This window comes from Lagopus muta, chromosome 1 (assembly GCF_023343835.1).
Source record: "Lagopus muta isolate bLagMut1 chromosome 1, bLagMut1 primary, whole genome shotgun sequence".
NCBI classification, from domain to species: domain Eukaryota; kingdom Metazoa; phylum Chordata; class Aves; order Galliformes; family Phasianidae; genus Lagopus; species Lagopus muta.
In genome coordinates, this window is record NC_064433.1 from 119,649,809 (window position 1) to 119,677,592 (window position 27,784).

A 27,784-nucleotide genomic window follows, 5' to 3' on the forward strand; every position below is an offset into this window, starting at 1 on the left:
TCACTAAATGTCAGGGATTGGAAGGGAACTTGAAAGATCATCCAGTCCAATCCCCCTGCCTTAGCAGGAACACCTAGATTAGGTCACACACGAATGTGTCCTGGTGGGTTCTGAATGTCTCCAGAGAGGGAGACCCCACAACCTCTCTGGGCAGCCCGTTCTGCTGTTCTGTTACATTCACCATAAAGAAGATTTTTCTCTATTATTAATGTATTCATTTTTGATCAGATGCGGTGGAGTCTCCTTAACATCTCTGACATGTGCCCCCAGTAGACAGCAGAGCTCTCTGGAGAGGATGTCGGGGCAGCAGATGGGGGCCTCAGTGCCTCCCGGCATGGAGTCCCCAGTCACTAAGACAACGCCGGGCAACGGTGCCCAGCAGCTGCTCCCTGGCAGGGGCTCTCCATCACCTGCTGAGGTGATTCCCTGCATCAGCATGGAACAGGAACCCCAGAGCCGATTGCATCACACAAGCGCACTGTGTTTGAGGGCCTGCAGGGTTGCCCTGGGGACCTGTCTGGTCCCCAGCCCGGGGCGTGTCATTCATTCTCTGTGAGGTGACACTGCAGTGTGGTGTCACAGTGGCTGCGTCATCCACCCTTGTGGAGCGGTGGGAGCGGTGGCTCAGTCCGCTTGTGGGACCCGCAGGAAGTGGAACCAGAGAGAGCTTTGTGTCTATCTGGAGGCATCCTGCTATCATGGAGAGGCTGAGAGCCCTTCGAGGTGAGTCCCTCCACCTCTCTGGACACCACGACGCTGCCCGAGCACACGTGTGCCTCCAGTGTCTGTTTAGGACGTGCCAGCAGCGCTGTCCTTGCTCTGCCGAGTGCAGCTGCTCACCGTGGTTTCCCCAGCACCCCAGCAAGGGGAAAGCTCCCTCCCCTGTCCCCGCCAACCACACGCAGCCTTGCGCTGTGGAGCTGGAGGAGCGTTCCTCCCACAGCTGGCCGGGTGCTCGGCCCTGGCTCCAAGCAACACCTGCAGCAGCTGCTCTGCTCTTTCCTTCCAGGTCTCTTTGCTTGTGTGGGCTGCGTGCCCAGGCGTACGCGTCGCAGGGAGAGAAGCAGGGTGTCAAGCCCTGTCCCTACCTGCGCCGCGACCTTACTGCTTCAGCGCCTGCAAGATCAGGAGGTGAGTTGGGGACATCCAACCAGCAACCCTTGCCCTCCTGGCCCAGGGCCACGGTGCCGTGGGTGCCAGGCCCGGCAGCACATCCACAGAGCGATGGGTGGCAGCGGGCAAAACGAGCGTGACTGATCCTTGTCCCCAGGGCGACCGAGCGCAGGCGTACTGTGAGCTGGAGAGCGCCCTGTGCCAAGACAGCAGCCGCCCGCCGTGCGGAGTGGTGAACCGGCTGCTGGCAGAGGTGTCCCGGGACCTGACGGCAGCCCAGGTGAGGGCTCACTCCCAAAGGCAAAGGGAACCAACCGCCTGCCCACGCTGGTGTTCTGCTGGTGGATGGTGGGGGCTTAGCTCTTCCAAGGGCCTCAGGCAGTCTCCTGGGCCGCGTGTCACCAGTGTCTCTCTTCCAGGGCGTGACCAGCAATGTCAAGACAGCTGCCAGCAATGTCCTGGTGGCTCTGGCTCGGACGCACTTCACCTTGGTGATGGCTGAGCTCCAGAGCCACCTGAAGGCCGCGGGGGACATGTCCAAGGAGTTTGTGCTCAACACCCTGAGCAAACTCTTCAGCACCTATGGTAGAGTACCCTCAACCTCCTGACATCTATAACAACCGGGAAAGGGGTCTCTGCCCTCTGAGTGTGATCTGCACTGAGCTGGGGGCTGCAGGGCTGCTGTCCACCTACCTTGCTGCCGGGGCTCTGACTGTGGCCCTCTCCTTCCTCTTTGCAGCTCCACAGTGCATCCCCTTTGTGTGGCTGATGCTGGCAGGCCTGCGCAGTGTGGTGGGCCAGGTGAAGAGTGGCCAGATCCTGCGCATCGCTTGTGCTGGTGAGTGCCGGCCCCAGAGCAGCCCTGCTGCAGACTCTCACAGACTCCGTTTTCTCACTCTCTTAAAAAAAAAAATAATAATAATTTATTTTTTAAATTATTTTGTTTTTTCAGTTTTGAAACAGTGGCTGGATGGAGTCAAGACTTACTTGTCCTCAGGAATGCAATGCCCCTGGCCTGCCATGGAGAAAGAGCAGATCTGTGAAAACCTTCACGAGCTGCTCTTCTCTGTGGTGTGGAACTGGCAAGACTGCCAGGAGGAACAGGTGAGCACTGCTGCATTCCCAGCCCAGGATGGCAGCAGGGGCACCCATGTCGGCAGCTCTGTCTGTGCCCAGTGGGCTGAGAGCTGAGGGGTGATGAGAGGGAGTGGGCTGGCTCTGCAAAGGGCCCTGAAGTGGCTCTGTGCCAGGGAGCAGCTGCATGTCACAGCACTGTGGCAGGAAGAGCTGGGGATGAGGGTATGGGGAAAAGCTGCCTGCCCTCCAGAGCGAGCCCATCTCCTGCTGGGCGTGGGGGTGTGGGGAAGGGGAAGGGAAAGGGGAAGGGGAAAGCCCTCTGTGTAGGAAGGGCAGACCTTCAGTCTTTGATACCGGGCCTCTGCCATCCTCTCCAGGACAAACAGGCCGTCCTTGGGGCTGTGGCTGCCATGTTGGAGGTTCTCCTGCAAGAGGAGCGGCACCAAGAGCAGGTCTGGGAGCAGCTCCTCTGGCTCGTTCACCCGTGTCAGGAGATCCAAGACATTTGCAGGGTGGCCAAGGTGAGTTGTTGTGCAGGGCTCAGGGTAGACGTGGGGCCCGTGCAAATGCCACGAGGGGCCAGGGAGGAGGTGGGGAGCCCTTGGAGAAAGAAGGAATGGGTGTTCAAGGGAGCTCTGAGGCTTCCTGAGCTCTTCAGTCAGAGAAGGAACAACCCAGACAGGAGCCAGGAGGGAACCAAGAATCACTGGGGCTCATCTCTTGGGGATGGGAAGTTTCACCACCACTGTGGGGCTCTGAGTGCCTGAGGAGCTCTATGCTAACAACTGGGGGGACCACATCCAGTTGCATCTGATGGGGGAGAAGTGGGCTGCTGGGTGGGAAATGCCTGCAAATGATGCCCAAACACGGCTCGATTGAGAGCAGAGAGACTCCCTTGGTGCCGCTGGGAGGTGGGGGATAAACAAGAACGCCTGTGCAGGAGCTTCTCCCTGCAGAGAAACAATCGGGAAACAGTTTCTCCACTCCCAAGTGGCTAGATGTGGCTTCATCCCTTTCTTCCTCTCCTGCTCTCTTGCAGAGCCTCACTATCTTCCTGGAGGCCTTAGGGGGCATTGAGTCTGTAATCCCAGGGGACAAGTTTCTGGACGTCGCCAGTGCCGTGTTTTACCAGGTAAGGGGAGCCTATCCTTGCACCCACAGCAGTTTCCCTCTTGGCTAAGTCTCAGGAGGACTGCAAAGCTCTGACCCCTGAATAAGGCGGCTCAGCCTTAGCTCCTGCATGCTCAAGGCAGGTCCAGAGCCATGCATGTACTCTCGGGGATGCTGTGGGGAGGGCTGGGTTTTGTCTGCCTGCCCTCTTCCCGAGAGTGCCCAGGGAGACGAGAGCGGGCAGCACAGTGTCTTTTCCGTCCTCAGTGCTGATGTGATTGTATCAAATGGACCTTGTTCCCACAGCTCTATGACGACAGCAAGCAGCACAGCGAGGCTGGTCGTGCACAGCTGACCCACTGCATCATGCTGCAGGGTAAGGAGAGGAGCTTTGGCCATGCTTGGCGCTGCCCTGGCCAAAACCTCTCTCACAAACTTCAGGAATGGGCGTGAGGTTCTTGCTAACATAGCGTGGGATTTCCTCCCTGCAGCCCGGATCTGCCCAGAGGAAACCATCCTGTTTCTGCAGTCGCAGCTGGGCGATGACTGGGAGCCTGGATGCGTGGCAGCCCTGGGTCTGCTGGGTGCTCTGGCTCGCTCTGATGGTCAGTACCACGGGTTGGTCAGTACCACGCCTTGGGACTGCCAGGGCTCCCTTCTGCCATCTGTGTTGTGGCTCCGCTCATGCTTCTGTGCATCTCTTGCAGAGCCCGTGATGACGGAGATGCTGCCCCAGGTCGTCGAGGCTGTGCAGCGTCTGTGCAGCGACCCCAGCATCCGGGTGAGCTGGTTGGGGAAAAGAAAGCGCTGTCGGGGTGGTGATGCTGCTGCCAGCACGGGCAGGGCTGGGGTGACTAGAGAGGTGCTGGGGCATTGGTCACACGGTCATGATGGCTCCTGTGGGGAGAGCAGGCAGAGTGGAGCGGGCAGGTCCCTGTGCTATGCATGGAAAGCGCACAGCTTGGTGCTAAGGCCTGGCCCTCACCTCAGTAGCTAAAGCCTCTCCAGTGCTCTTGCTGTCTCTGCTCATGCCCAAAGGGCTGCCCCGATGAGCAGGTGGCTTCCCTTTGCCTTCTGACCAGGAAAATCACACCCATAATTGACCCCTTGCAGGTGAGGACGGCTATTCTGTATTTCATCAAGGATCTGCTCAGTTCGAACACCCGGATCTGCTCAGCCTGGGATGTGGTGGGGCACATCTTCAGGGAGTTCAGCCGCGCCACAGGAAGAAGGGTAAGGGCAGTGGGCAGCATCTTCCTTTGGAAGACCCGTGCTGCTCAGAGGCTGCTATACAGAAGCACCGCTGAGGCCACACCTGAGCCTCCTGAGAGGCTCCTGAGAACTGAGCATAACCAGTGTTTCAACACCACTGTTGTGCAGGCAGCCGGAGACCTTTCTGCCCGGGAAGCCCAGGAAGAAGGAGCTCTCCAGGAGCTGTGCATGGACATCCTGGGATCACTGGACGTCTCTGTGAGAGGGATGTCCAAAGTAAGTCACGCTCTGCCCTGCTGCTGCTCCCTGCCTTTCCCTCACGTGTTCCTCGTCCCATTCCAGGACCCCAGGTCTCTCCTCCAATGTGCTCTGAAGCACACAGGACTCAGGGAAATTCACAGAGTCCTCTTCATCTCTGAGCAGAGGCAGGAATGCTGACCTGCTCAACTGCCTCGTTCCCTACAGCTCCTGTGGCCGCGGCTGCTGTTGTTTGTGGTGCCAGCGCAGTACACAGGCATGCTGATCCCAGTCTCCCGCTGTGTCTGTGCCCTGGCTGAGAGAGAGGAGCTGACAGGACGGCCGATAGAACATCTGGATCCCCATTTTGTCAGCTCCATGTTTCAAGGTAGGAGCAAAAACTCCCTCAGTGAGCTCTGCTGACCTGTGGTAGCACCCAGAAGGGACAGCGGAGGTGTGCGTGGCTGGGCACACAGTGTCTTGGAGTCTTACTCAGCACTTTTTTTCTCTTTGCAGGCCCACTGCTGACGCCCCAGACACTGCTGGCACGACTGCTGGTGAGTAGATGCTCCAGAGGCCGGTGCCACAAGCACCCAGGAGGAAGCAGCATGGCCATGGGCAAAGCTGTTGGCTGCTCCTTGCCTGCCAGAGCAGAGCCGAGCTGCTTCCATCCTGGGGGAAAGCCGTTGCTCTTGCTGCAGAAGTGACCCTGCTTTGTGTTGCTCTCACTCAGGTGGTGGCAGGCAGCCCTGTTGCAGGCAGCAAACTCCAAGCTGCTGCCTTACTGCTGATGAAAAACCTCCACAGCAGGTTCCACAGGGCTGTGGGGGCCATGTGGGCTACTGAGATCCCCCTGCTGCTGCAGTGTCTTGAAGGTAAAGCACTGGAGGGGAAGAAGAGGCAGAGGCAGGGAAGGGAAGGGGGGGAGTGAAAATGCAGCTCTGTAGCATGGCAGAGGGGAAGCACTGCCTGCAGGCCAGTTCTTGCTCTGCTGCTGTTCCCATTCCTGGGAGTCAGCACTGAGGCCCAGGGACCTATCCCACCAGAGATCTGCCCGTTCCAGGACGTGGATGGGCCCTTCATGTCCCCTCAGACAGCAGCCTTGGAGCACTTAGTTCCGTGTTCCTGTGGAGGCAGTGTTTGTGGGGAGGGACAGGTCATTGTGGAGGTGGTGCAGGTCCCAGCTTGGTAGTGTCAAGTGCCCAGGCCAAGCCAGGTTTGCAGCAGCTCTTCTTCTGTGCCTTGATCCTAAGTAAGGGTCTTTGTCTTCCTATTGCTGTGCAGGGAAAGATGAGAGCTTCCCGGACACTGCCGAGTTTGAGCGCCGTCTGCTAAAGGTACAGCATTGCCGGGAGGTGCGGTGCAGAGAAGTGCTTGCCTGCCCCAAGTAGCCCCGCTCCCACGTGAGCCACTGTGGGGCAGGAACAGCCTCTCAAGCGCTGCTGCGGAGCGGCCGCACGCCTTTGTGGCGCTGCCTCTTCTGCTCTGTCCCAAGCCCAGAGGGGTCTTAGGAGAAGAGGGTGGGTGGCTTTAATGGAGGGAACACTGGGGGAGCTGGGAGAGGGACTGTTCTTCCAGGCACCTCTCCCCAGAGGGCTGCAGCAACTTGGGAGCGAGGGAAGAGGCAAAGGGCAAGGGAACATTGTCTTCTCCTGTTCTCCAACAGTTCCTGAAGGCGTCGCTGGACACAATAGAGGAGAAGGCATGGATCGAGGCCCTGAGCTGTGAGCTGAGCCAGCGGCTGAGCAGCTCTGCCAGCAGCTCTGCAGAAAAGGTGAGTTCCCCCCGGCTCTACCCAGCGGTGCAGCTGCAGGTGTCCAGCTGGGGCTGGGGCTGCGGCTGGTGCTCTGCCCACGCGGGTGCAGATGCTGCTTCCCCAGTCTATGCCCCCCAGAGGGCCTTTCCCTGCAATCTGCCTGGGGATGGCTAAAGCTCGGCCCCGCAGCTGCTCTCAGCAACCGCCAGGGAGCTTGGCTCCTTCCCACCTGGCCCTCCACCAGCAGGTTAAGCTGCTGCCACATCTCAGCTTCTTCCCCTGCAGTCATTCCTGTACAAGGCTCTGGGCACGGTGCTGGGATCCTGTCAGGGAGTCCTCCACGTGCAGGAGAAGCTGCTACAGCACCTGGAGGAGGCAAATGCAGAGGAGCCACGTGAGGCCCAGGTGAGCTGTCCTCTCCTCCAGCTCCTGTGAGCATCCCTGCTCTGGCCCTGGGGCAGAGGCCTTCTCCTGGCCCTGCTCCGGGCCTTTCAACCTCTGCACTGCTGCCATTTTGCTCAGGAGCAGACCTGCAGATTCAGGCCTGTGCCAACGGCCCCTTGTTCTTTTGTGCAGGGAATCATCTCTCTTCTCAGCCATGCTGCTGAGAACAACTTCCACACAGTCCTGGCCACGCTCACCATGTTTGCGTCCAGGCTGTGCAAAGGCCGCAATGCCAGGATTTCCAGGCGCAAGAAGGTAAAGCGTTACGGGTTTCCATCTTGGCATTCTTCTGCCTTATTTTCCCTGCAGCTCCTGCCTTGGGAGCCCAGGAGCATCGCGGGGCACTGGGGGCCGTTAGCGAGTGTCTCAAGGCATTTCTTCCCACACAGATGGAGCTGGACAGCACGAGAGCTCATGCCACACGCAGCGCTCTCATGCTCGCCCACGGCAGCGTGGCACTGCGTGCCTCCAAGGAACAGCTGCTCGCCCACCTGGAGGGAGACATCGTGGGCAACGTCCTGATGCTCTACAGCTGCAGCTGCCGGGTGAGAGCTCAAAGCGTGCCAGGGTGTCAGAGCGCCCCTCTGCAGCCTCTCCACATGGGGGGATGCTGAGATGGGCCTTTCCTTTCCAAAGGTCCCTCGGGGAACTGTTTGTGCCCAGATAAAGATCCAAGCCCTTCCCTTAGCGTTGTCCCCACGTGTGTCCCTTGCAGCCCTTGTCCCTTCCCGCAGTTCAAAGAATGTTCTTCTCTCTTGCTCCTCAGGACTTGCAGAACAACCTCGCGCTGGTGCAGAGCATCACCGACTGCAGCTCTGCCTACCAAGCTGTGGGTGATTCTGCAAGCTTTAACCCCTCCTTGAAGAGCAAGCTGCTGGAGATCCTGATGGTGAGTGCCTGGAGACGGGGCTGTCTGCAGAGGAGTTCTGGGCTGCGCCACAAGGCTCGCTTCCCTGGAGGCATGCAGGTGTCCAGCAGTTACACGTCTCCAGCTGGTGGGGACCTTGGGTGCTGGCAGGCAGTGGCTGGGCAGCGGGCTGGGTGCACCAGCTGCTGCATCCTGCAGTGCTTCCACAGGAAAGTGATGGGGCTGGTGTGTGGCAGTTGTGCCTGTCTGGGGGCCGGGTGGAACAGCTCTTGTGTGCCCCTTGCCCACTTTGACACTGTCTCTCTGGGACTTGCAGGACCTGATGAAGAAGTATTACTCGGGCATGCCTGTCTCCCCAGTGCCTCTCAAGGTGGTTCTGGCCCTGGAGCAGTTGAGGTAAGGGCTGAGGTAGCAAGTCAGGATGGTGATCCCCATTTTGGGTAGCTCCTGAGGGCCTGGAGGGGCCAGGGGGGGAGGAACCACATCTACAGCAGGAGAGACGGCTGGTCTGTTGTGCCCAGCAAAGCTGAGGTTCTGGGCAGGGAGAAAGGCCCTGGTGCTCCTGTGCCCTGGCAGGGAAGAGAGGGAGAGCTGGGGTCTCCTTCCCTCCAGAGCAGGAGGTGGTTCACTGCTGCCGGGGAGGAGGTGGGCGCTGCTGGAACTGAAGGCAGTGCTCAGCAGCATGAGCTGGGTGGGGGTATTGGCTTTGTAGCTGTCAATTAGGAGAAACTCAGATGTTGTCTGAACCAGTCTGGAGAGGTAAATACCCTTTCTGATTTCTCTTCCTGTTTTCCTCCTCTCAGCAAGCTGAAGCCCTCTTCTGAAAGCAAGGACCTGCGTGAGATGTTGGTCCTGTGCTGCAAGAACATCGTGACACACCCTTCAGCAGAGATGATGCTGAAGATCAGGAAGTCACAGCAAGCAGCACAGTACCTGCAGGTAACCTGCCGTAACTTTCCCGGCCACCTCTCGGTCAGAACCCTACCTCAGCACACACAACCTCTGCTCTGGCAGCAGCCGTGATGCTACACGTCACTCCCCTCTTCTGCTTTCAGCTTCAGCAAACATCACTGAGAGCTCTGGGCCGGCTCATGGTGGTCCTGCTGGAGACAGAGCCCAGCGGTGGCTTCTTCCAGAACATAGTCCATGTGAGTATTCGTGGGGCAAGGGAGAAAGCATGGTGCCTGTCAATAGCGGGGGCAGAGATCTGGGGACTGAGAGGAGGATCAGAGGGGGAGAAATCTCCTGCTGATGTGCCAGCTCACTGCGAGCTGAAATGGGCAGAGAAATGGGCCCTGCAGGGGGAAAGCAGGAGCCAGCCCCTGGAGGCCACAGCCGAGGAAAAGCTCCTGGGTTAGGAGGCAGGCGTGTCTGCAGAGAGCGGGGCGGCAGTGCCGGTGGTCAGTGAGGCAGGAGGCCACATGGAGCAACAGGGCAGGCCTTAAGGGAAAGTGCTGGGAAAGGGGGGACAGGGAGAGGGGTGGCAGGAAGGGAAAGCAAAGACATCCTCAGTGAGACAGATGCTCTACTCCAGGTCCTGCAGAAATCCATGGTATCGAGCAACGTGTGGGAGCGCAAGAGGGCCCTGCAGACCTGCTCCCAGCTGCTGGCTGTTTGTGAAGAGCTTCAAGTGAGTAAAGAGCCCCACCGCGTGCTCCCTGCTCCCTCCCCAGTGCCCCAGAGCTTGAAGGCGAGCTCTGCCCAGCTGTGCATGCTGTGTCATGGCGTGGGGAAGGCACAGATGGGAGAAGCTGGAGAGAGCTGGGGCCGTCTACAGCTTTGTTCCTGCCTCTCACCCCTGCAGAGAAGAGATGCCTGTGAGCACTTTGGCTCCTTGGTGGGATTGCTGGCGCCTCTGACTTGTGACCCCATGCCCGCATCCCGCCAGCTGGCTGTCACCTGTCTGAGCTCCCTTCTGCGAATCCAAGGTGAGTGGAGCAGGCACGCTCCAGCCCTCTGCCCTCCTCTGTAGCACTACCAGAGCCCCACGGGCTGGGCCCTGTTTACAGGAGGGAGAGGCACCGTGCACAGCTCTCTTCTTGTCCCCACCCTGTCCTCTGTCTTTCCCCCGTGGAATGCAGTTTCATTTCCAGAAGCATGACTTCCCTTTTCTCCCTGTGCTCTTTCCAGCCAAAGCGACCAACACAGACATCGAGATGGGTGACATCAGGAGCCTGTGCGAGGGGCTGCATGCCTGCAGCATCGCCTCTCAGCTTCAGACCACATCCAAAATGGCCATGGTATGTGGACCCAAGAAGGGGTGGTGTGATCTCTGTGTGTAGGCTTCTGCACGACCCTGTGCTGCTCCCAGCCTCTGACACTGTTTCCAAAATGAGCTGTTACCCTGAGTGCTCTTTTCCCAGTGCAAGTAGCAGGAGGCTCTGAGCTACGTCTGGCCTTCAGGCACCCAGTGCAAGGAGCTGACTCCATGATGTGCGTTTGTGTGTGTGTGTGTGCACTTGCATGCATGTGACTGTGGCTGCTGGGAGGTAGGCTTTGCATGTAAGCAAACACCATGGGTGCAGAAGTTGAGAGAAGGCTCAACCGCCTTCCGTATAAACAGCAGGGTACAGACAGCTGCAGCAGAGCAGTGATGAGATCTCTCCCGCTTCTCATTTCTCTGCAGATCGTGTGCAGGAACTTCCCCTTAGAACGCACCGTTGACTTCATGACTGCCATCAAGGAGACGATCCGGAAAGCCAACGGAGTGCGTGTGCGTGCTGCTGGGAAGTGGATGACCACCTTCCTGCAGATGCACGGGAAGGACATCAGTTGGAACGTAAGAGACTTTCCTTCACGTGTCTTGGACTTTTGCTGGCTGTTGCACTATGACTTGTGCCGTTTGCCCCTTGTGCTCAGGGCATGGAGACCAGGGTAGCTGGCATGAAATTCAGGCTTAGGACTTGGCAGCATGTCAAGGGAGCAGGCACTGCTCATGCGCTGAATGTCCGTGGTTGGGCCCTGCAGAGTGCAGGATGCAGCAAGTCATTCTTTCTCCCCTTCTTCTCTCAGGTGCCTCCGATCCTCTACATCCTGCGCAGCATCACATCGTTTGCGCAGCAGAGCACGTTCCTGCCCTTCCTGTGCCAGGCGGTGGTCATCCTCACCCGCTGTCACACTGAGGCCGTGATGAGCAACTTCTCCCGGCCGCTTGGGCCAACGGACAGGTACTGGCACTCCCGCCTTTGCTGTTGCTGCAGAGGGATGTAGGGAGGAGGCAGCTTTTCTTTTTTGTGAATAGTCTCAAGTTGCGACTCTACTTTTTCTAGTGAGACATGGAGGAGAATAAGAGAATTTTGTCTTCAGCGATGGAGCCAATAGCAAAAAGAAGAAAGGATAAGAAAGGAAGGGAGGAGAGGAAAGGAGCAGGGAAGGAAAAAGGGAATGAAAAGGGAAATTTGAAAGGAGAAAAGGAGAAAAGAAGAGAAGAGAACGAGAAAAGAGAAGATGAGCTTAAAAATTGTATTATTTATTATAAATAAATAAATATATATATATATAAAAATAGTACCTTTTTTTTTTTTAAACCAAGTCTTTATTTCAATAGCTGCTGTCTCTTCTCCATACCAGTTACAGAATCACAGTCACCAAATGTCAGGGATTGGAAGAAACCTCAAAAGCTCATGTAATCTAATCCCCCTGCTGGGAACACCTAGATTAGGTCACACACGAATGTGTCCAGGCAGGTTCTGAATGTCTCCAGAGAGGGAGACCCCACAACCTCTCTGGGCAGCCCGTTCCACTGTTCTGTTACCACCACCATGAAGTTTTTCTTCTAGCATTCATGTGGAACCTCTCATGTTCCAGCTTGTACCCATTGCCCTTATCCTGTCACTGGATGTCACTGAGAAAAGCCTGGCTCCATCCTCCTGACAGACATCACAGAATCACAGAATCACAGAATTGTAGGGGTTGGAAGGGACCTCCAGAGATCATCGAGTCCAACCCCCCTGCCAAAGCAGGTTCCCTACACCAGGTAGCACAGGTAGGCATCCAGGCAGGTCTTGAACGTCTCCAGAGAAGGAGACTCCACCACCTCCCTGGGCAGCCTGTTCCAGTGCTCCGTCACCCTCACTGTAAAGAAGTTCTTGCGCATGTTTGTGCGGAACTTCCTATGCTCCAGTTTCTGGCCGTTTCCCCTTGTCCTGTCTCCACTCACCACTGAAAAGAGTCTGGCCTTGCCATTCTGCCCCCCACACCTTAGATATTTATAGACCTGGATCAGGTCCCCTCTCAGTCTCCTTTTCTCAAGGCTGAACAGACCCAGTTCACTCAGCCTTTCCTCATAGGGGAGATGCTCCAGGCCCTTCACCATCTTCGTGGCCCTCTGCTGGACTCTTTCCAAGAGATCCCTGTCTTTTTTGTACTGGGGAGCCCAGAACTGGACGCAGTACTCCAGATGAGGTCTTACCAGGGCAGAGTAGAGGGGGAGGATCACCTCCTTTGACCTGCTGGCCACGCTCTTTTTAATGCACCCCAGTAAGCCATTGGCCTTTTTGGCCACAAGGGCACACTGCTGGCTCATGGCCAACCTGTCGTCCACCAGGACACCCAGGTCACTTTCCGCAGAGCTCCCCTCCAGCAGGTCATCCCCCAACCTGTACTGGTGCATGGAATTATTCCTCCCCAGATGCAAGACTCTACACTTGCTTTTGTTAAACCTCATCCGGTTTCTTTCTGCCCAGCTCTCCAGCCTATCCAGGTCTTGCTGAATGGCAGCACAGCCTTCAGGCGTGTCAGCCAATCCTCCCAACTTTGTATCATCGGCAAACTTGCTGAGGGTGGCCACTATCTCCTCATCAAGGTCATTGATGAAGATGTTGAACAAGACCGGACCTAGCACAGACCCCTGAGGAACACCGCTAGTTACAGGCCTCCAACCGGACTCTGCACCACCAACAACGACCCTCTGTGCTCTGCCAGTCAGCCAGTTCTCAACCCAACATCCTTTACATATTTATAAGCGTTCATTAGGTCACCTCTCAGTCTCCTCCAAGCCAAAGCTTCCTCAGACTTTCCTCGTAAGGGAGATGCTCTGGTCCCTTCATCATCTTTGTGGCTCTGTGCTGGACTCTCTCAAGCAGTTCCCTGTCCTTCTTGAACAGAGGGGCCCAGAACTGGACACAATACTCCAGATGCGGTCTCACCAGGGCAGAGTAGAGAAGCAGGATAACCTCTTTTGACCTCCTAACCATGCCCCTTCTAGTATGTCCCAGGGTGCCATTGGCCTTCTTGGCCACAAGGGCAGAGTGCTGGCTCATGGTCACCCTGCTGTCCCCCAGGACCCACAGGTCCCTTTCCCCTACGCTGCTCTCCAACAGGTCAGTCCCTAACCTATACTGGTATGTGGGGTCGTTCTTGCCCAGATACAAGTCCCTACGCTTGCCCTTGTTGTATTTCATTCAAGTTCTCCCCACCCAACTCTCCGCCTGTCCAGGTGTCGCTGGGTGGCAGCACAGCCTTCAGGCATGTCAGCCACTCCTCCCAGTTCTGTGGCATCAGCAAGCCTGCTCACAGTGCGCTTTACTGCCTCATCCAAGACACTGATGAGTATGTTGAATAGTACGGGTCCCAGTACTGACCCTTGAGGGACTCCACAAGATACAGGCCTCCAACTTGACTCACTCTGTTCCACTGACCACAACTCTCTGGCTTGTTTCCTTCAGCTGGTTCAAGTCCACGTCACTACTCAGTTGTCAAGACCACGCTTCCTCAGTTTAGCATTTAGTATTTATCATGAGTATTGTAGTGCCTTATTAGCTCACTCTGCGTGTATATCTGTGATAAATACAGGAGCACTTTGGTCTTACATGGTCTTTCGTGGACTCCTTATTTTACCGTAGAGTTTCTGAGTTCTGTTAGGCCTGGGCTTTGGCCTTGCAAGTAGCAACAAGCCTGGCTGAAGCTGCCCTGCTGGCGCCCAGCCACCTCCATCCTGGCTTCAGGATGCGTCTCTTAGCTCCACGTTCCATCTTGCCAGGCTCTCACTGAATGCACACTTTGCTTTGTTTTATTTTCTGCCCCTGCCGACAGGCACGGCTTAGGCAAAACACTTGAGTATTTTGTCTTGAAGTATTTACTTCCTCAGAAGCCTCCAGCCTGGCACCCAGTCAGATTCCCAAAATAAGCCAGTAAGGACTTAAGTAAACTGCTTGCAGGTGTTGCCCAGCTGCTTCATTGTGAAGAGCCCTTGAACTTTGCACAGGCCCTTCAAGCCAGAAAAGGATGGCCAGGACCTGCCCTGCTGCCTACTCATCCTGATGGGCTGCTCCTGCCCCCAGGCTGGGATGGGGCTGCCCAGCCCTCCTCCTCCAGCTGCCTGCTGCTGCCTTTTTTCCACTCACAGTTGGCACTCTGAGATCATCTTTAACACTGCTGTTTATGAGATACTTGGCCATCTCCCCCACCGCAGACAATGGAAGAGGAAAATGAAGCAATTGGCAGCAGCCAGCCAAATGGCTCCCTCCAGAAGTTGTCTGAAGCAGAGGAAGGGGGCCCACGGAGAGACCTGGGGAGTCCTGTCCCCATCCAGATCAAGGGGCCTGGCAAGAAGGCAGTTTCATCCCCTGACTGAGCAAAAGCCAGATAACCAGGTTAGAACCTGGTTATAGATAACCAGGTTATCTCCACCATGTGTAGATGATGGAGAGAGAGTTTAACACCAGGTTTCTGCTGTCTGTAATATGCATACATCTGGACACAGACCTATGCTCCACCAGCAATGTGCTGGTAGCCCTACTTACCCCCAGGCTTTGCTCCCACAAGCCAACCCTGTCCCCCACTACCACTAACAGCAGAGCAATTTAAATCCAGGCCACAGGCAGAGCTGTCAGCTGCTGCAGCTGGGCTGGAAATCTGCTCCTGCTGGTGTTCGCCATAGGGAATTAGGCCCAGGGAACAGCACTGGGAGGTCAGTCTCCAAATCCAGTGTTTAAAGGGAGCTTTTTTTACACTCATTTTCACACATGCCTATTTGTGTGCCTTCATGCCATTGCAGAGCTCACCTGGCTGCATTTCCACATGCAAATAATTGATATACGTGTTTTCTGTGCTTGTGTATGCACGTGCATACATACACACTGATGGGAGGAGAGGCGTTGCATTAAGCTGACTGCATCTATGTTTGAAGCAGATTTGATAATGACCCTAAATATGGACACAAGTGTTTCTTCTGCTGCTAACTGACCTAATGGATTTCATATTTGTAACTAGGCAGTGGTTAGTATTGTGAGTTTCTTTCTGTTTGCTGCAATAGAAAAACAGGAAATACTGGGATACTGGATATAAGGAAAAGATCTTTAACAGTGAGGGTGGGAAGGCACTGGAACAGGTTGCCCAGAGATGTGGTCCCTGGAGACTTTCAAGGTGAGGCTGGATCAGGCCCTGGGCAACCTGATGTAGCTGTGGTGCCCCTGTTCATTGAAGGGGACTTGGACTAGATGGCCTTTAAAGGTCTCTTCCAACTCTAAGGATTCTGTGATTCTATAACAAATACCATATTTGCACATGGAAACTGCCATGAAATAGTCCCCCAGGCAATTGCCAGTAGTGGGTTACTAATAGACTGGAGCAGTTGCACTCTAATTTATGATGGCACATTCTGGGGCAGTAATCCATAGTGACTATACACACAACTTGTGTGCATACACAACAAAGTGCTATATATGCATATTAATTTATTTTAATAGCAACAGTATTCTGGATCCTCAATCAAAAAGCATAGTGTTTGTTGTCAGAAATGAAAGCATGTATTTGCAGAAGGGGAGAAAAAGACCCAGAACAATAACTGAGACAACAGATTAGTGCTTTAGGGGAACACATCTGTCATCTCCAGGTATGCATCTTGCTGCTGTACAGACCTCTTCCTATTCAAAAGTGCATCCCTGCAGTGTGCGTTCATGCTCCACTTTATCTATTTGTCCGTTTGTGCCCTCCTCCCCTCTTTCCTCTTGCTGTTCCTTTTCCCCCTCACTTCCTTCCCCCTGTGATGCCACCCAGCCGCTCCGCTACACTTAGCACATGAGAAATCTGGGAGCGGATGCCTCAGCTCTTCAATGAGATCAACAGGCACAGTGGGGAAAATGGCCACTGAAAAATAATAAAAAATGGGCATTTTACAGCCCTTGAACTGGGACTATTCTGGAGCACTAAATGGTCTTAATAAGTAAATAAAATGCAAGCTATTTATTAGAGAAGTCAGAATGGCACCTTTGTATCTGTTTCTGTCTCATGAGGAAAAAGATATAATTAGGTAGATTTTTTTTTAATTAAAAACCCACTTAATTTGGAACCACTCCAGCCTGCTGAATAAGTGTGTATCTAAGTGAACTTATAAATACATTTTCTGTACCAGATAGAAAAAAACCTTGGAGGGAGCCTCCCTGGTTCATTGTATGGGCGCACATTGGGACAGCTTTAAAAACATTTTAGTGCAGTTGATGGACCATGACCTCTTAGTATCAGTCAAATGCAGATTTATTTTCTAGGAGATATGCTATTTGAAGTTTGTTTGAGCCAAGTTAGAGAAGTCTGCCATAGAATTTTTTCAGGATCAGTCCAAGGTACTCTCCAGCTCATGCCAAGCGACAAAACCTTTCTTTTTGTGTGCTTTTCTGGACAAAGCTGATCTCTCCTTACAAGCAGATTATCTTCACAAGGTTCTATTGACAGAGATAGCCATATTTTAAACAAGGAAGTTTCACTTTTCCTTATTCATATACTGAAACAAAAGGAAGAGTGATTTACATATGTTGTACGTATAAAAGGAGGGAATAGGCATGTACTCAAATATTGTACTAATTATTTTTCACTTGTAGTTCTCCATATGTTTGCACTGCAGTCAGAACAATACAAGAGCTCTCCTGTGGTTAATTTTACACCTGTAAAGTCCCCTGGATACAAACCAAGACAGTGTGGCCAAGTGGATAAAGTCTCTGGCTTATCTTGCCAATGAATTCATATGCTCTGGGAGTTAGAGAAGATGGGAAGAGCACAAGGAATTCAATTATTTTCAGTCTTTAGCAGATTTTCATTACTTTTACCCTTCCTACCTGCAAGGAACAAAACCCCTGCAGCTTTATGTCTCTAATGCAAGCACTCAGAAAACCCCTTAGCATCCTCTGTGTTTGTGTGGGCAAGGAGGGAGGGATCCTGAGTTCCCTCTGTGTAGCCTCTGCGGGATCTGTGCTTTGTGCTTAGGAGCAAGCTCTCTGTTATCATCACCTCAAAAGCAACCAAGCTGCTATGTTTTTCTCCCATTACAGCGGATGGAGTCTGCAGGGTTTCCACACTAAGCCTTGGAACAGGTGACCTTGGGCAAGGCACAATACCTGTTCCTCGCCTCCCCCCCTCTATGAACAGAGAAGTGATGCTCCCTGCCTCCCTCTGCTTACCTTCTCAGGGTAACACTGCCTAGCAAGGACTGGCTCTGCTGTGTGTCCCCCACCCACCACAGCAGGCTCAGACCTCCGCTGTAGTCACTACACATTACTGTAATAGATATTAATAGAAATAATTAGCACTCCACAATTGTGCAGATTTAATACGCCTGGGAGTCTGACACTAATTTATCAATAGCATAGTTTACAGTACATCATTGGTATTCTTTGTGAGCCGTGACCCATATTCCGATATAAAGGATCTTCAAGGTTCCTTTGCAAATAAAAGTAAATGTTAATTAAAGCACTTTCTTTGAAAGGCTTTCTTTCAAATGACCTCCAGTTCCAATATTTGTTTTATGGGGCACACAGATTGGAGATTCACAATCTCACAGGATATGTTATATGAATGGAGGAAGAAAAAAGGGAAAAGAAAAACCTGTGAAGAAATAAGTTCATTTCTATAATACATCAGGAAGTAGTCTTTGGCTCATAAAGGCTGAAGTGAAGAGAGTACCTATTACAAACATTTGAAATGCTGTCTTTAATTGCAGAACAGGTTTGGAACAATTTTTCTTTTTAGTGGAGTAGGTGACCGGAACATATAGAAATGAAATGCAGTATAATGTCAGAGTTGCCTTCGAGAGAGACTTGCAGATATTTTGTTGTCCTGTTCACAAAATGTTCTCTCTTAAAGAAAACTCTCTTACACAGCTGATATGAGCTCTAAGATTCTATCTTTCTACACAGTCCTTTGCAGTATATTTTCAGTTGCATTCACAATGCACTTCAGAACATGAGATCCCATGCAAAATGCAATGCCTTTTGCAGACATGAACACTCCTCTTTTTGCAAAGAACTATTCATTTGTTGTTGGAAGGCCCACAAAAGCTCAGCTACAATATATGATCTCAGTGTATCATCGTATGACATTCACATCATCAAAAACATTCTTGGTTTTGTTAAAAACAGAACAAAAAACAAGCCTGCAACATCCCCAGGGAAGAGAAGACTCTACTATTGTTCTTTAATTTCTGATGTAAGACAGGAGATACCAGACAATACAAATTACTAAGTCACCCCGCACCAAGCTGCATTTGCTTAAACAACAGCTCTCCCAGCTGATCCTCTCGAGTAGGAATAAACCATGTAAAGACAAAAAAAGCTCTCTGTTCAAAAACCAAAATGCTTTTGTCTAGCTAGGTATGCTGTGCAAGAGGTAAATCAGGCTGATGTGGGGAACTACTTGGGCTGGAACTGTCTTGGAATGGGCTTATTCTGTGGGAAATTGGGGACCTGCCTACAGTGTAAGGCAGACAGAGGAGAAGGCGAGGAGGCACTAGGAAAATAGGGGAAATGCTTATAATACAGCACAGAGGACACTTAAGTCAGTCCTGATATAAGGACAGGCAGCGCTTCACTAGTGAAAGAGATCAGAAATTGATTCAGGACAAGGTGTACAGCAGCAATCTGCTTCTTTCAGCACTTTTTCTTTAAACATCCTAGAATTCACCAAACAGAAGATATATTACACATTCTAATATAAGCCTCCAGAGGGGATTCGGCTAAAAGGCTGTCAGCAGAAAGGAAAAAAAAGTGTTCAAAGTGTGCACATAGGGTTAGGGACTCCACATTTCAGCTGATCTGCAGCTGGAGATCAGATGCATTTGCATTCACTTCCCTGGCAGAAGACTTCATATTCATTACAAAAGCTATTTCAAAATATTTCTATCTATCTGGGAAAAGAGGGAAGGGAAGGGAAGGGAAGGGAAGGGAAGGGAAGGGAAGGGAAGGGAAGGGAAGGGAAGGGAAGGGAAGGGAAGGGAAGGGAAGGGAAGGGAAGGGAAGGGAAGGGAAGGGAAGGGAAGGGAAGGGAAGGGAAGGGAAGGGAAGGGAAGGGAAGGGAAGCCAACAAGCTATTCACACATTACCCAAATAAAATAAAAAATGTAGCTAAGCATCAAACAATCTTGACCTACCTCCAGAAAGATCTGTGGAAACTCCCTTTGGCTTTATTTGGGTTTGAGTCAGGCCATCAGAAAAGGCCAGAATTCACATTATTATTGCAGTGTTGAAGGGCTCTGTGCTGAGGAACTCCTTTGCATCAAGTGCTGTAAACAGAAACACAAACAAACAAATGGGCCCAGAAAGCTTTCCTGTCATAGTTTCAGCATCCCACTATTCTGCAAATGAGCAGCTGGTGTTTATGGTCACTGTCATTTCCCTGACCTTTCTTTGAATGGACTTTTTCTTTGGAGAAATTAAGACAGATACAGGAAACATCTTTGTAGTCCGAAGCACTGATAATTACGTTTCAGCATCTTGGACACCAGTTTAGATTCACTGATAACTATTGTAACCATATTCAGAGATTCGCTAAGCAGATTTTTGTGGCAGTGGAAGGCATTATAGATCTTCTAGGCCACTTTTCCTGCCTTCATGCTTGAACACACGTCTCAGCCACCGCTGCCCAGAGTCCAGGTACTTGAGCAAACCCAATTTCCAGTGAAGGGCAAGTTCTCATGCCAAGAGACACACTGGAGTGATTGAATTGCACATGCAGCGCTGGAGGGAGGCAGTAACTCCCAGCAGGAGGGTGGGATGGCTGAATTCACAAAGGTGTCTGAGAGCCCACAGCACCCACTGCCCGCATCTGTTCCCTGTCACTGTTTGATGGGGTATTATGCTTTTTTTATTAGCATTACTTGAATGAAGCTTGTATATTGCCACCTGTACTCTGGGGCGCACCAGGCCCAGCACTGCCCATTGGGTAGGTGGAGGGGTTGTCCCACTCTGCTCTGTGCTGGGCAACCTCACTTGGGAATGTCTGCACTGTTGGGCACCACAGTACAAAAACGGCATAAAACTGTTAGAGAGCTTCCATAGGAGGGCTACAAAAAATGGTGAAGGGTGTAGAAGGCAAGACTTGAGAAGTGTCTGAGGCCCCTGTGTTTGCTCAGCGCAGAGCAGAGGAGCTGAGGGGAGGACTGACAGCGGCTGCAGCTCCTCCCAGGGAGCGGAGGGGCAGCGCTGAGCTCTGCTCTGTGTGACAGCGGCAGGGCCCGAGGGAACGGCGTGGAGCTGCGTCAGGGGAGGGCAGCTGGGGGTCAGGGAAAGGGGCTGCACCACAGGGCGGAGGGCGGGGAACGGGATGCACAGGGCTGTGGGCACGGCCACCAGTGCTGGAATTCAACACTCTCAGACATTGGGTTTGATTTTGGGTGGTGCTGCGTGGAGCCAGGGGTTGGACTCCTTGATCCTTGTGGGTTTCTTTCCAAACTGGGATATTCTGTGATTCTATGGTTTGCTAACCTAGACCCTGATCCTCCAGCTGTGTTCCCGCACGTTAATTGTTCCTACCTTTAGTAGTCATAAATGTAATGGAGAAAAAATTGTTGCGCACTCAGATGCTGTTTTCAGAATCAGGCCACAGGCTTAGTTATCAGGTTAATAAGTTCAAAGCCATGCAAAAGCTTGTATGCTTCCAAATTAAACAAGAGTCAATTTGGACTGCAGCTTCTGAGTAAAGGCTTTCTTAAGACAGTTGTGTATTTATAACAAAGTCAGGAAAAGCCACAATAATACAAAGCATTTCTATATTTAAATATTTTTCCTTTAAAAAGAGTATATAACCTTGCTGCTATTATATGTACCTACTACTGTTGCTACAGTTAAAAAGGAAAACAGGAATTACAACCCACAGGAATATCTCCATGTAAAAGATCTCACTGGTGAAATGCGAAGAAGAAGTGAAGAACTTGACAGATATTTGCTTTTGTTCATCTCTGCTGAGCGCTGGAAGTGTAGATCTATAAAATGAAAGTCTTATAACAAAAAAAAAAATAAAGGATGAAATGTGCTCAGCTAGCACCTCCATGAGATCACACAAGCAGGAAAATAATCCTCATTTACAATCCAGATATGTGAAAGAATGGAAAACATGTTTTATGGAAAACTGTCCTACTGGAATTTAAGAAGATTTCCTTTGTGTGGACAACAAATAGTTTTTCATAGCTTGCTGCTTTAAATGACTGCATGTCTTTCCAGTAACATCATGATCATAACGTGCAAAACTAACTCTTCAGTCAGAGCAATGGCCAAAGGGGAATTGGGAATGACTATACTACAACGCTACCTCTGATCTCCTAGAAGAAGTGGCAGGATATTGCAAGCCTTTTTTTTTGTTAGTGTATTATGATTAAAAACAAAACAAAACAGTTTTCTGTATTTTTCTGACTTTTTTTCGGTGTGGGGTCAATAATTTTACTGTAAAAACATTTAAATAGAAAAAAATGTCATGGCACTAATTCAGTACCATTAATTTATTGGTGTTTTCATATTTCTGTGACAGTTAGGGGGAAAAACTGTGCCTACATACTTCATTTTCATGTCTCATGCATCCACTCACTCCTTTCCTATAGTCACTAAACCAATACCAGTAACATGCAACACTTAAGAGCTTAAAACATAAATTCAGTTGATGGTTTATTTTCTGTGTCAAAATAAATAGCTTTCCCTTTTTAAATGACGTTTCCTGCTTGTGTCACTGGTAAGGGAAAGGAATTATCCTGTGAATCAGAAAACTAAGTCAGTCCTCTTTGAGCATAATATTTATTGTGAAATCTGAGTAGAGATGGATGCTCTGAGCTCCGTCAATCCAAGTAGGATGTGACAAAAAACAGCTCCCAAGACCCAGCCTACCCAGTCAGTTTTAGAAGGAGTAAATCACCTCCTTGCCTTTATTGCTCCATTTTTTTTCAAATTGCAGCCTCATGCAGACTCTTCGCAGATCAGAGAATGATCTAAGCAAATGTTTTCCTATATTTCTCAACTGACGAGAACTCTGAGCATTGCCCACTGGTGATGCAGATCTCAAAAAGCAAACTGATGCCTAACCATGGATGCACGTCTTTCTTCTTCAGCCTCCATGGTACACAGAAGTGAGTGAAGACAGGGACTGGATAAAATAAGAGAATAAAGTAAATCACTCAGTGTTATACAGAAGTGGGCATTTCACACAGCCAAGCAAATGGGATGCTTGGTTGGCTACCAGGAGTCTGCTGCAGATGGTGATATTCTGTGTCCACCTCACAGAGCTGAACATCCCCAATTGAATGAGCTTGTTACTCTGTCGCAGCAACTGCAACCTTATCTCAAACTAGCAGTCAGTGATAGTTTTTTTTGTCTCCTGGCCTACAATATCATAGAAAGACATGTCCTGGACAGCTACCGGCCCCTCACCCAATTTCCCAAAGCCTCATGCATGGACCTGTCTGCTGATGGTGCTGGAAATCTTAGCCTTGATGGGGCTGCAGCAGGACATCATAAAATCAGAGGAGCTCAAGAAATATTAAGATAACATTCTCAGACATAAGGTTTGAATTTGGGTGGTCTTGTGTGGAGCCAGGTGTTGGATTCGATCTCTGTGGATCCCATCCAACCCAGGATATTTCTGTGGTTGAAAGGGATCTCAAAGCCCACCCAGCCCCAACCCCTGCCATGGGCAGGGCTGCCCCCCACCAGCTCAGCTGTCCAGGGCCCCATCCAACCTGGCCTTGAGTGCCTCCAGGGATGGGGCACCACAGCTTCTCTGGGCAGCTGTGCCAGTGCCTCTCTACTGAGAAGTTCATGCTAGCAAATTAAATGCCAAAAAATCAGAGAACACTGATCCCTGTATTCCCTCAGCTCCTGCATACTGCTGCTCATACAAAAGTGTACGTGAATGGTTGTTACAGTTAACAATATCTGTATACATCTTGAAAAACAAAAATTGTATCTCACCAAGCAAGTAAAATTCCAAATTAGATCATTTTAAAATGAAAATATGTGTATTAACAAAATGAAGCTTGGCTGAAAGAGAAACTTCAACTGTTTAGCACCAAGAGCAGCTTTCTTCCTGAGTAGCTAGTAGTTCTTTCAATCAGAGAGCTTCTTTCATTTCTAGGAAAGTTTTTGGCTCTCAGTAGATGGAGCTAGAGCCCTTCAGTCTGCTGGGGAGCAGCCAGTACTGGCATTCAGTGAGTAGTGTTATGATGTCACCTCACTGCTCAGCAAAAGAAAATTATGAACAACAAAGAAAGAAACAGTGCTAAATATCTGCATAGTTTGGATGGCATTTAAAGTTAGCATCTCCCATGTCCTTTCATACAGGTACCTACATCTGAAGAAATCTGACCGTACAAGTGAGCAACAAAATAATCGCTTAGCCAAACCTACAAATAAGTTAGGAGTAAAGAACTGCACAAATATTTAATCCATCCTACATTATATTCTAAAATCCTGTGAATGCTCCCACTGAACAATCCAAATAAACACTTGGAACAAAAACAACATAAAATCATAGCATCATAGAATCATCTTAGTTGGAAAAGACTACTACAATCCTCTGGCCTTACCACCAACCCATCCCTACCATGGCCACTAACTGTGTCCCTCTATGCCACATTTATGCAGTTCTTGAAAACCTTCTTGAAAAATGGTTCTATTATGCTGTTCTAAGGGACAAGTTGTGGCTGCTGAAGTGAACACTTTTAGGAGATTGTTTCCATAGATGCTCTGGGGGCCCCACAAGGCTTTACTGTTCCCTGTGAACTTACGTCTGCTCTGTCCCTGTTCCTGTCCCTGCCTTGTCCCACAGGCTTCCCTCACCCACTGGTCATACTCCCCAGCTGTGCCTGGCCCCATCTCCTGCATGGGCTTCAGACCCATTTCACAGCACGGTTGCTGCCGTTGGACCCCAGACCCAACTCCACACCTTGCCTCATACCTGCATTGACACCCAAGAGCAGAGGATGACCTGGTCCAGAGAGGCTATCAGTCTCTGCCATACCTATTGGAAAGATCTTTGTTTTCAAAACAAACAAAACAACAACAAGAACAACAAAACCTCCTACCCAATCCCAAACCCAAACAGAACAAAATCAAAACCTTATCCTCTTTTGATTGTAGAAGGTATAGCAGTCCCAATTTTTTCCTCCTGTGGAAGTGCTGTATTACAAAAAGAATCATTGAGGTGCTGTTCTTGCTGCAGTTTTTTTCAGGGGAATGATGATATTAGCACTGTTTCTGCAGATCCCAGTACTGTGGGTCTGACTCACAAAGAACCTCTGTTGATAACCACAGGAGTTGTATGTCAGAACTGGAGGGTCATGGAGGAATTTTGCTATGGCAATTATTTTCATATCAGTGTTGATGTCTAGGGTCAATTACTGAAAAGTCACACTGAAAGTTTTATATATCTTACACACATTTTAAAAAACGTAGCATACCATGGCTATACATTTAATTTGCTATTAATACACTGTATTAAAATACTGTATGCACCAGCCTACAATAATGCATCATGGTGAGCAGCATCTCAGAGGTATCACGTAATGTGCATCGTAACTCAGACATAAGAAGTATGGACAGGAGGGCTGTCGAGTCTGATGCTAGAAGTACAATGGAATGATAGAATCATTACGTCTGGAAAAGACCACTAAGATAATCTTGACCAGCTGTAACAAGCGGCAGGTAACAAACGCATAGATTTGAAACATGCTCAAATTGAATGGCTCAGCTCTAACGCATAAAGGATGGGAACTCGTGCAGGAGAGTACAGCTCTGTGGTACAGATACAAAGGACTGAAGATGAATTCTCGGTCTTTCAAACAAATAGATTACCCTCCCACTCTGTTTTAGACCTTGAAAAGGAAGCAATACAAAAACTGATGCCACCATGTGAGTAAGGCCTACTCTACTAAAAATGCACCAGTTTAAAGGAATTTAATAACAATTTTATTCAACCCCTTCTTTTTTTTTTTTCTTTTTTTTTTTTTTTTTTTTTTGTGGCAATCTTTTTCAGATAACTTCAACAAAGCTGTAACTACAGGTCAGTCCAAAACGCCCTTCTTTGGTTTACTGAATCAGTTAAGGCAGTCTAAATTTTGTAGTCACCTCACCTCAGCCAGATCTCCTCAAAGCTCTGGTTCCCAAAAGCAGATCACAAGAATCTTGCCAGATGCAACTGCACCTGAACTGCAGGTCCACCACACAAGAAATACTCAGCACACAAATACTTAGGCAAGGAGCTACATGCTAGTTTTATTCATAAAATACTTTTCCTAAGTGCAAAATACTTTATTTTATAAAAGTTAGCAAAAAGTGATACATTTCTAACAGAACCAAGAAAACTATTTCTACTTTTATTCAATTATTCTTCTCAATATGGAAGCTAGAGGTATGCACCACACCTACAGATTTCAGTGCCAGTCAGGTCATTCAATAAATACATCACTCTACTGTTCCAATCTATGAGTGACAGTGAAAAAGTTCCATATAGCTACTGAAAATATGTAAGCATTTTTGGCTCTTTTTCTCCGTTTTGGAACTAATAATCTCTACAAACAAAATTCTAAATAAATTCTAAAAAATCTCAAAGTTGTGTGGAAGAGCAAGCAAGGGCAGGAATAATCACTGCACATCTTTCAGAATTTAAGTTAACAACAACAGAACAAAAAGCCTACAGAACGGCAGTGTAACCAGACAGCAAAGCAAACTGTGTAGCCCTGTGTACCAGCAGCCACCGACCTGAATATTAAAAGCTATGACTGTGAGCTTGATAAAGTGTACCTTTACACTTCAAGGTACTGACTGCATGTGAACAGTACACAGCACATGTCCTAACAGTGTTAACTAGAGGTCCAAGCACTAGAAGATAATGGAAATTATTCTTTCTTAAGTCTGAAGCTGGGTCCAAATCCTCTAAATGTCTAGATGAAAGTTGCAGTGAATTTGCACCTTGTGGACATCAGACCTGATTAGATGTATGCCACTGTGCAGCTGACTATGCCCCCAAAGAAGTACTGTCATCAATTTTCATCATGATAAAACATAACCAAACCTTGGGCTGTTTGTTCTGAATGCTTTGGGGATTTTTTTTGTTGTTGTTATTGTTGTTGTTTGTTTTTATGTAGCATTGAATCAGAATGAAGCTAATTTGCTTCCTCACACACAGTGAAATATTTTAGTTGACTATTAATCTTCGTTCACAGAGGTCCATCTTTTTCTCTCCACATTTCCACCTGCTTCTGTTGCCTTGATTGTAGATATATTCATAGAATGTCTTGGGTTGGAGGAGACCTCAAAGCTCACGCTGCCCCATCACCCTGCCATGGGCAGGGCTGCCCCCCACCAGCTCAGCTGCCCAGGGCCCATCCAACCTGGCTTTGAGTGCCTCCAGGGATGGGGCATCATATCTTCTCTAGGCAGCTGTGTCAGTGCCTCACTGCCCTCTGAGTAAAGAAATCCCTCCTAACATCGAACCTACATGTCCCTTCTTTTAGTTTAAAACCATTCCCCCTTGTCCTGTGAGTATTAGACAATGTAAAAAGTCAGTTTTCCTCCTGTTTTTAAGTTCCCTTCAAATTCTGTAAGGCCTCAGTGATATCTCCCTGGAATCTTCTCATCTCCAGGCTAAACAAGCCCAGTTCCCTCAACTTTCCTTGATAAGAGAGGTGCTCCAGCCATCTGGTCATTCTAAGGGCCCTCCTTTGGACCCACTCCAAAAGCTCCACGTCTTTCTTATGCTGAGGGGCCTAGGCCTGGATGCAGTAGTCCATTCAGATGGGGCCTCATGAGGACAGAGCAGAGGGGGACAATCACTTCCCTCACCCTGCTGGTCAGTCCTCTTTTGATGAAGCCTAGGATACAGTTGTCCCTCTGGGCTACAAGCACACATTGCTGACTCATATCCAGCTTTTTGTCCGCTAGGACCTCCAAGTCCTCTGCAGAACTGCTCTCAATGAGTTCTACATCTGGGATTGCCCTGATCTCAGTGCTTTTGGCCTTGTTGAACCACACTAAGTTCATGTGGAACCACTGTTCAAGCCTGTCCAGGTCCCTCTGGATGGCTTCCCTTCCTACTGCTCAGCTTGGTGTCATGAGCAAACTTGCTGAGGGTACACTTGATCTCATTGTCAATGTCACTATGTCAACTAAGATGTTGAAGAGCATGATCTGCAATGCATCTTTTGTAATCAAATTAATTTTTCACCATCAATGAATTAGGAAAGGGAGGTTCTTTCAGGAGAGAACTTATCACCAATGCCACGGGAAACGGTGGAATTCATCTCCCAATAGCACAGGTACTCTTTCAACAAAGAGTTAGGCTTCCCAAATTTTCTGCTAACCTTGATCTCATGAAATATACTATTTTGTGCTGCTAATAATGTAGGATTTAGAGGAACCTGCTAAATAAAGCTGCTAAGATAGTTTCAGTCTGTGAGATTGATAGTGTCACTTCCACATGGCTTTACAGAAGAGGGACTCTCTGGGGAACTTTCGTTTGGATGCACTGCCAAGATTTGCTGTTGGATTTCAGCTGTAGCCTTTTTACAATCACATCTGAGATTGCTGACTGTGCTGTTCATGGCATCCACACATGCCTTCCAATCATATCCAGTTTCCTTCAGATCAAAGGATGGGTAATTCTCTTGAAGAAAGTCTAAAAATAAACATATCAGAGTAAATTATCAATTATTTATGCAAGTTACATTCTCTTTTGGATGTAATTCAATCAAAACAAGCGCATCCAAAACAGAACAGCTTAGG

General features: G+C 49.9%; 1 protein-coding gene across 1 annotated transcript; it reads left to right on the forward strand.

Annotated features, from left to right (window-relative positions):
• Positions 1 to 295: 295 nt before the first annotated feature.
• LOC125697058 (maestro heat-like repeat-containing protein family member 2B) lies at positions 296 to 11,138 on the forward strand. Its single transcript, XM_048953683.1, has 32 exons — positions 296 to 371; positions 649 to 723; positions 1,010 to 1,131; positions 1,271 to 1,393; positions 1,533 to 1,698; positions 1,853 to 1,951; positions 2,066 to 2,217; positions 2,568 to 2,711; positions 3,230 to 3,322; positions 3,607 to 3,676; positions 3,792 to 3,905; positions 4,008 to 4,081; positions 4,414 to 4,533; positions 4,681 to 4,788; positions 4,978 to 5,137; positions 5,266 to 5,306; positions 5,483 to 5,624; positions 6,034 to 6,086; positions 6,416 to 6,523; positions 6,791 to 6,910; positions 7,082 to 7,204; positions 7,339 to 7,494; positions 7,716 to 7,838; positions 8,134 to 8,213; positions 8,621 to 8,756; positions 8,873 to 8,965; positions 9,352 to 9,447; positions 9,622 to 9,745; positions 9,948 to 10,057; positions 10,444 to 10,596; positions 10,830 to 10,984; positions 11,087 to 11,138. The coding sequence occupies exons 1-32, from the start codon at positions 296 to 298 to the stop codon at positions 11,136 to 11,138; spliced, it is 3,561 nt and encodes a 1,186-aa protein (XP_048809640.1).
• The last annotated feature ends 16,646 nt before the right edge of the window (positions 11,139 to 27,784 follow it).

Excerpts from the sequence above, each read along its gene's own strand:
- LOC125697058 (XM_048953683.1), top strand. The coding sequence starts at position 296 with ATGTCGGGGCAGCAGATGGGGGCCTCAGTGCCTCCCGGCATGGAGTCC. Across the intron at positions 7,205-7,338 it reads GGATTTCCAGGCGCAAGAAG|ATGGAGCTGGACAGCACGAG; the intron begins GTAAAGCGTTAC and ends CTTCCCACACAG. Across the intron at positions 9,746-9,947 it reads CTCCCTTCTGCGAATCCAAG|CCAAAGCGACCAACACAGAC; the intron begins GTGAGTGGAGCA and ends TGCTCTTTCCAG.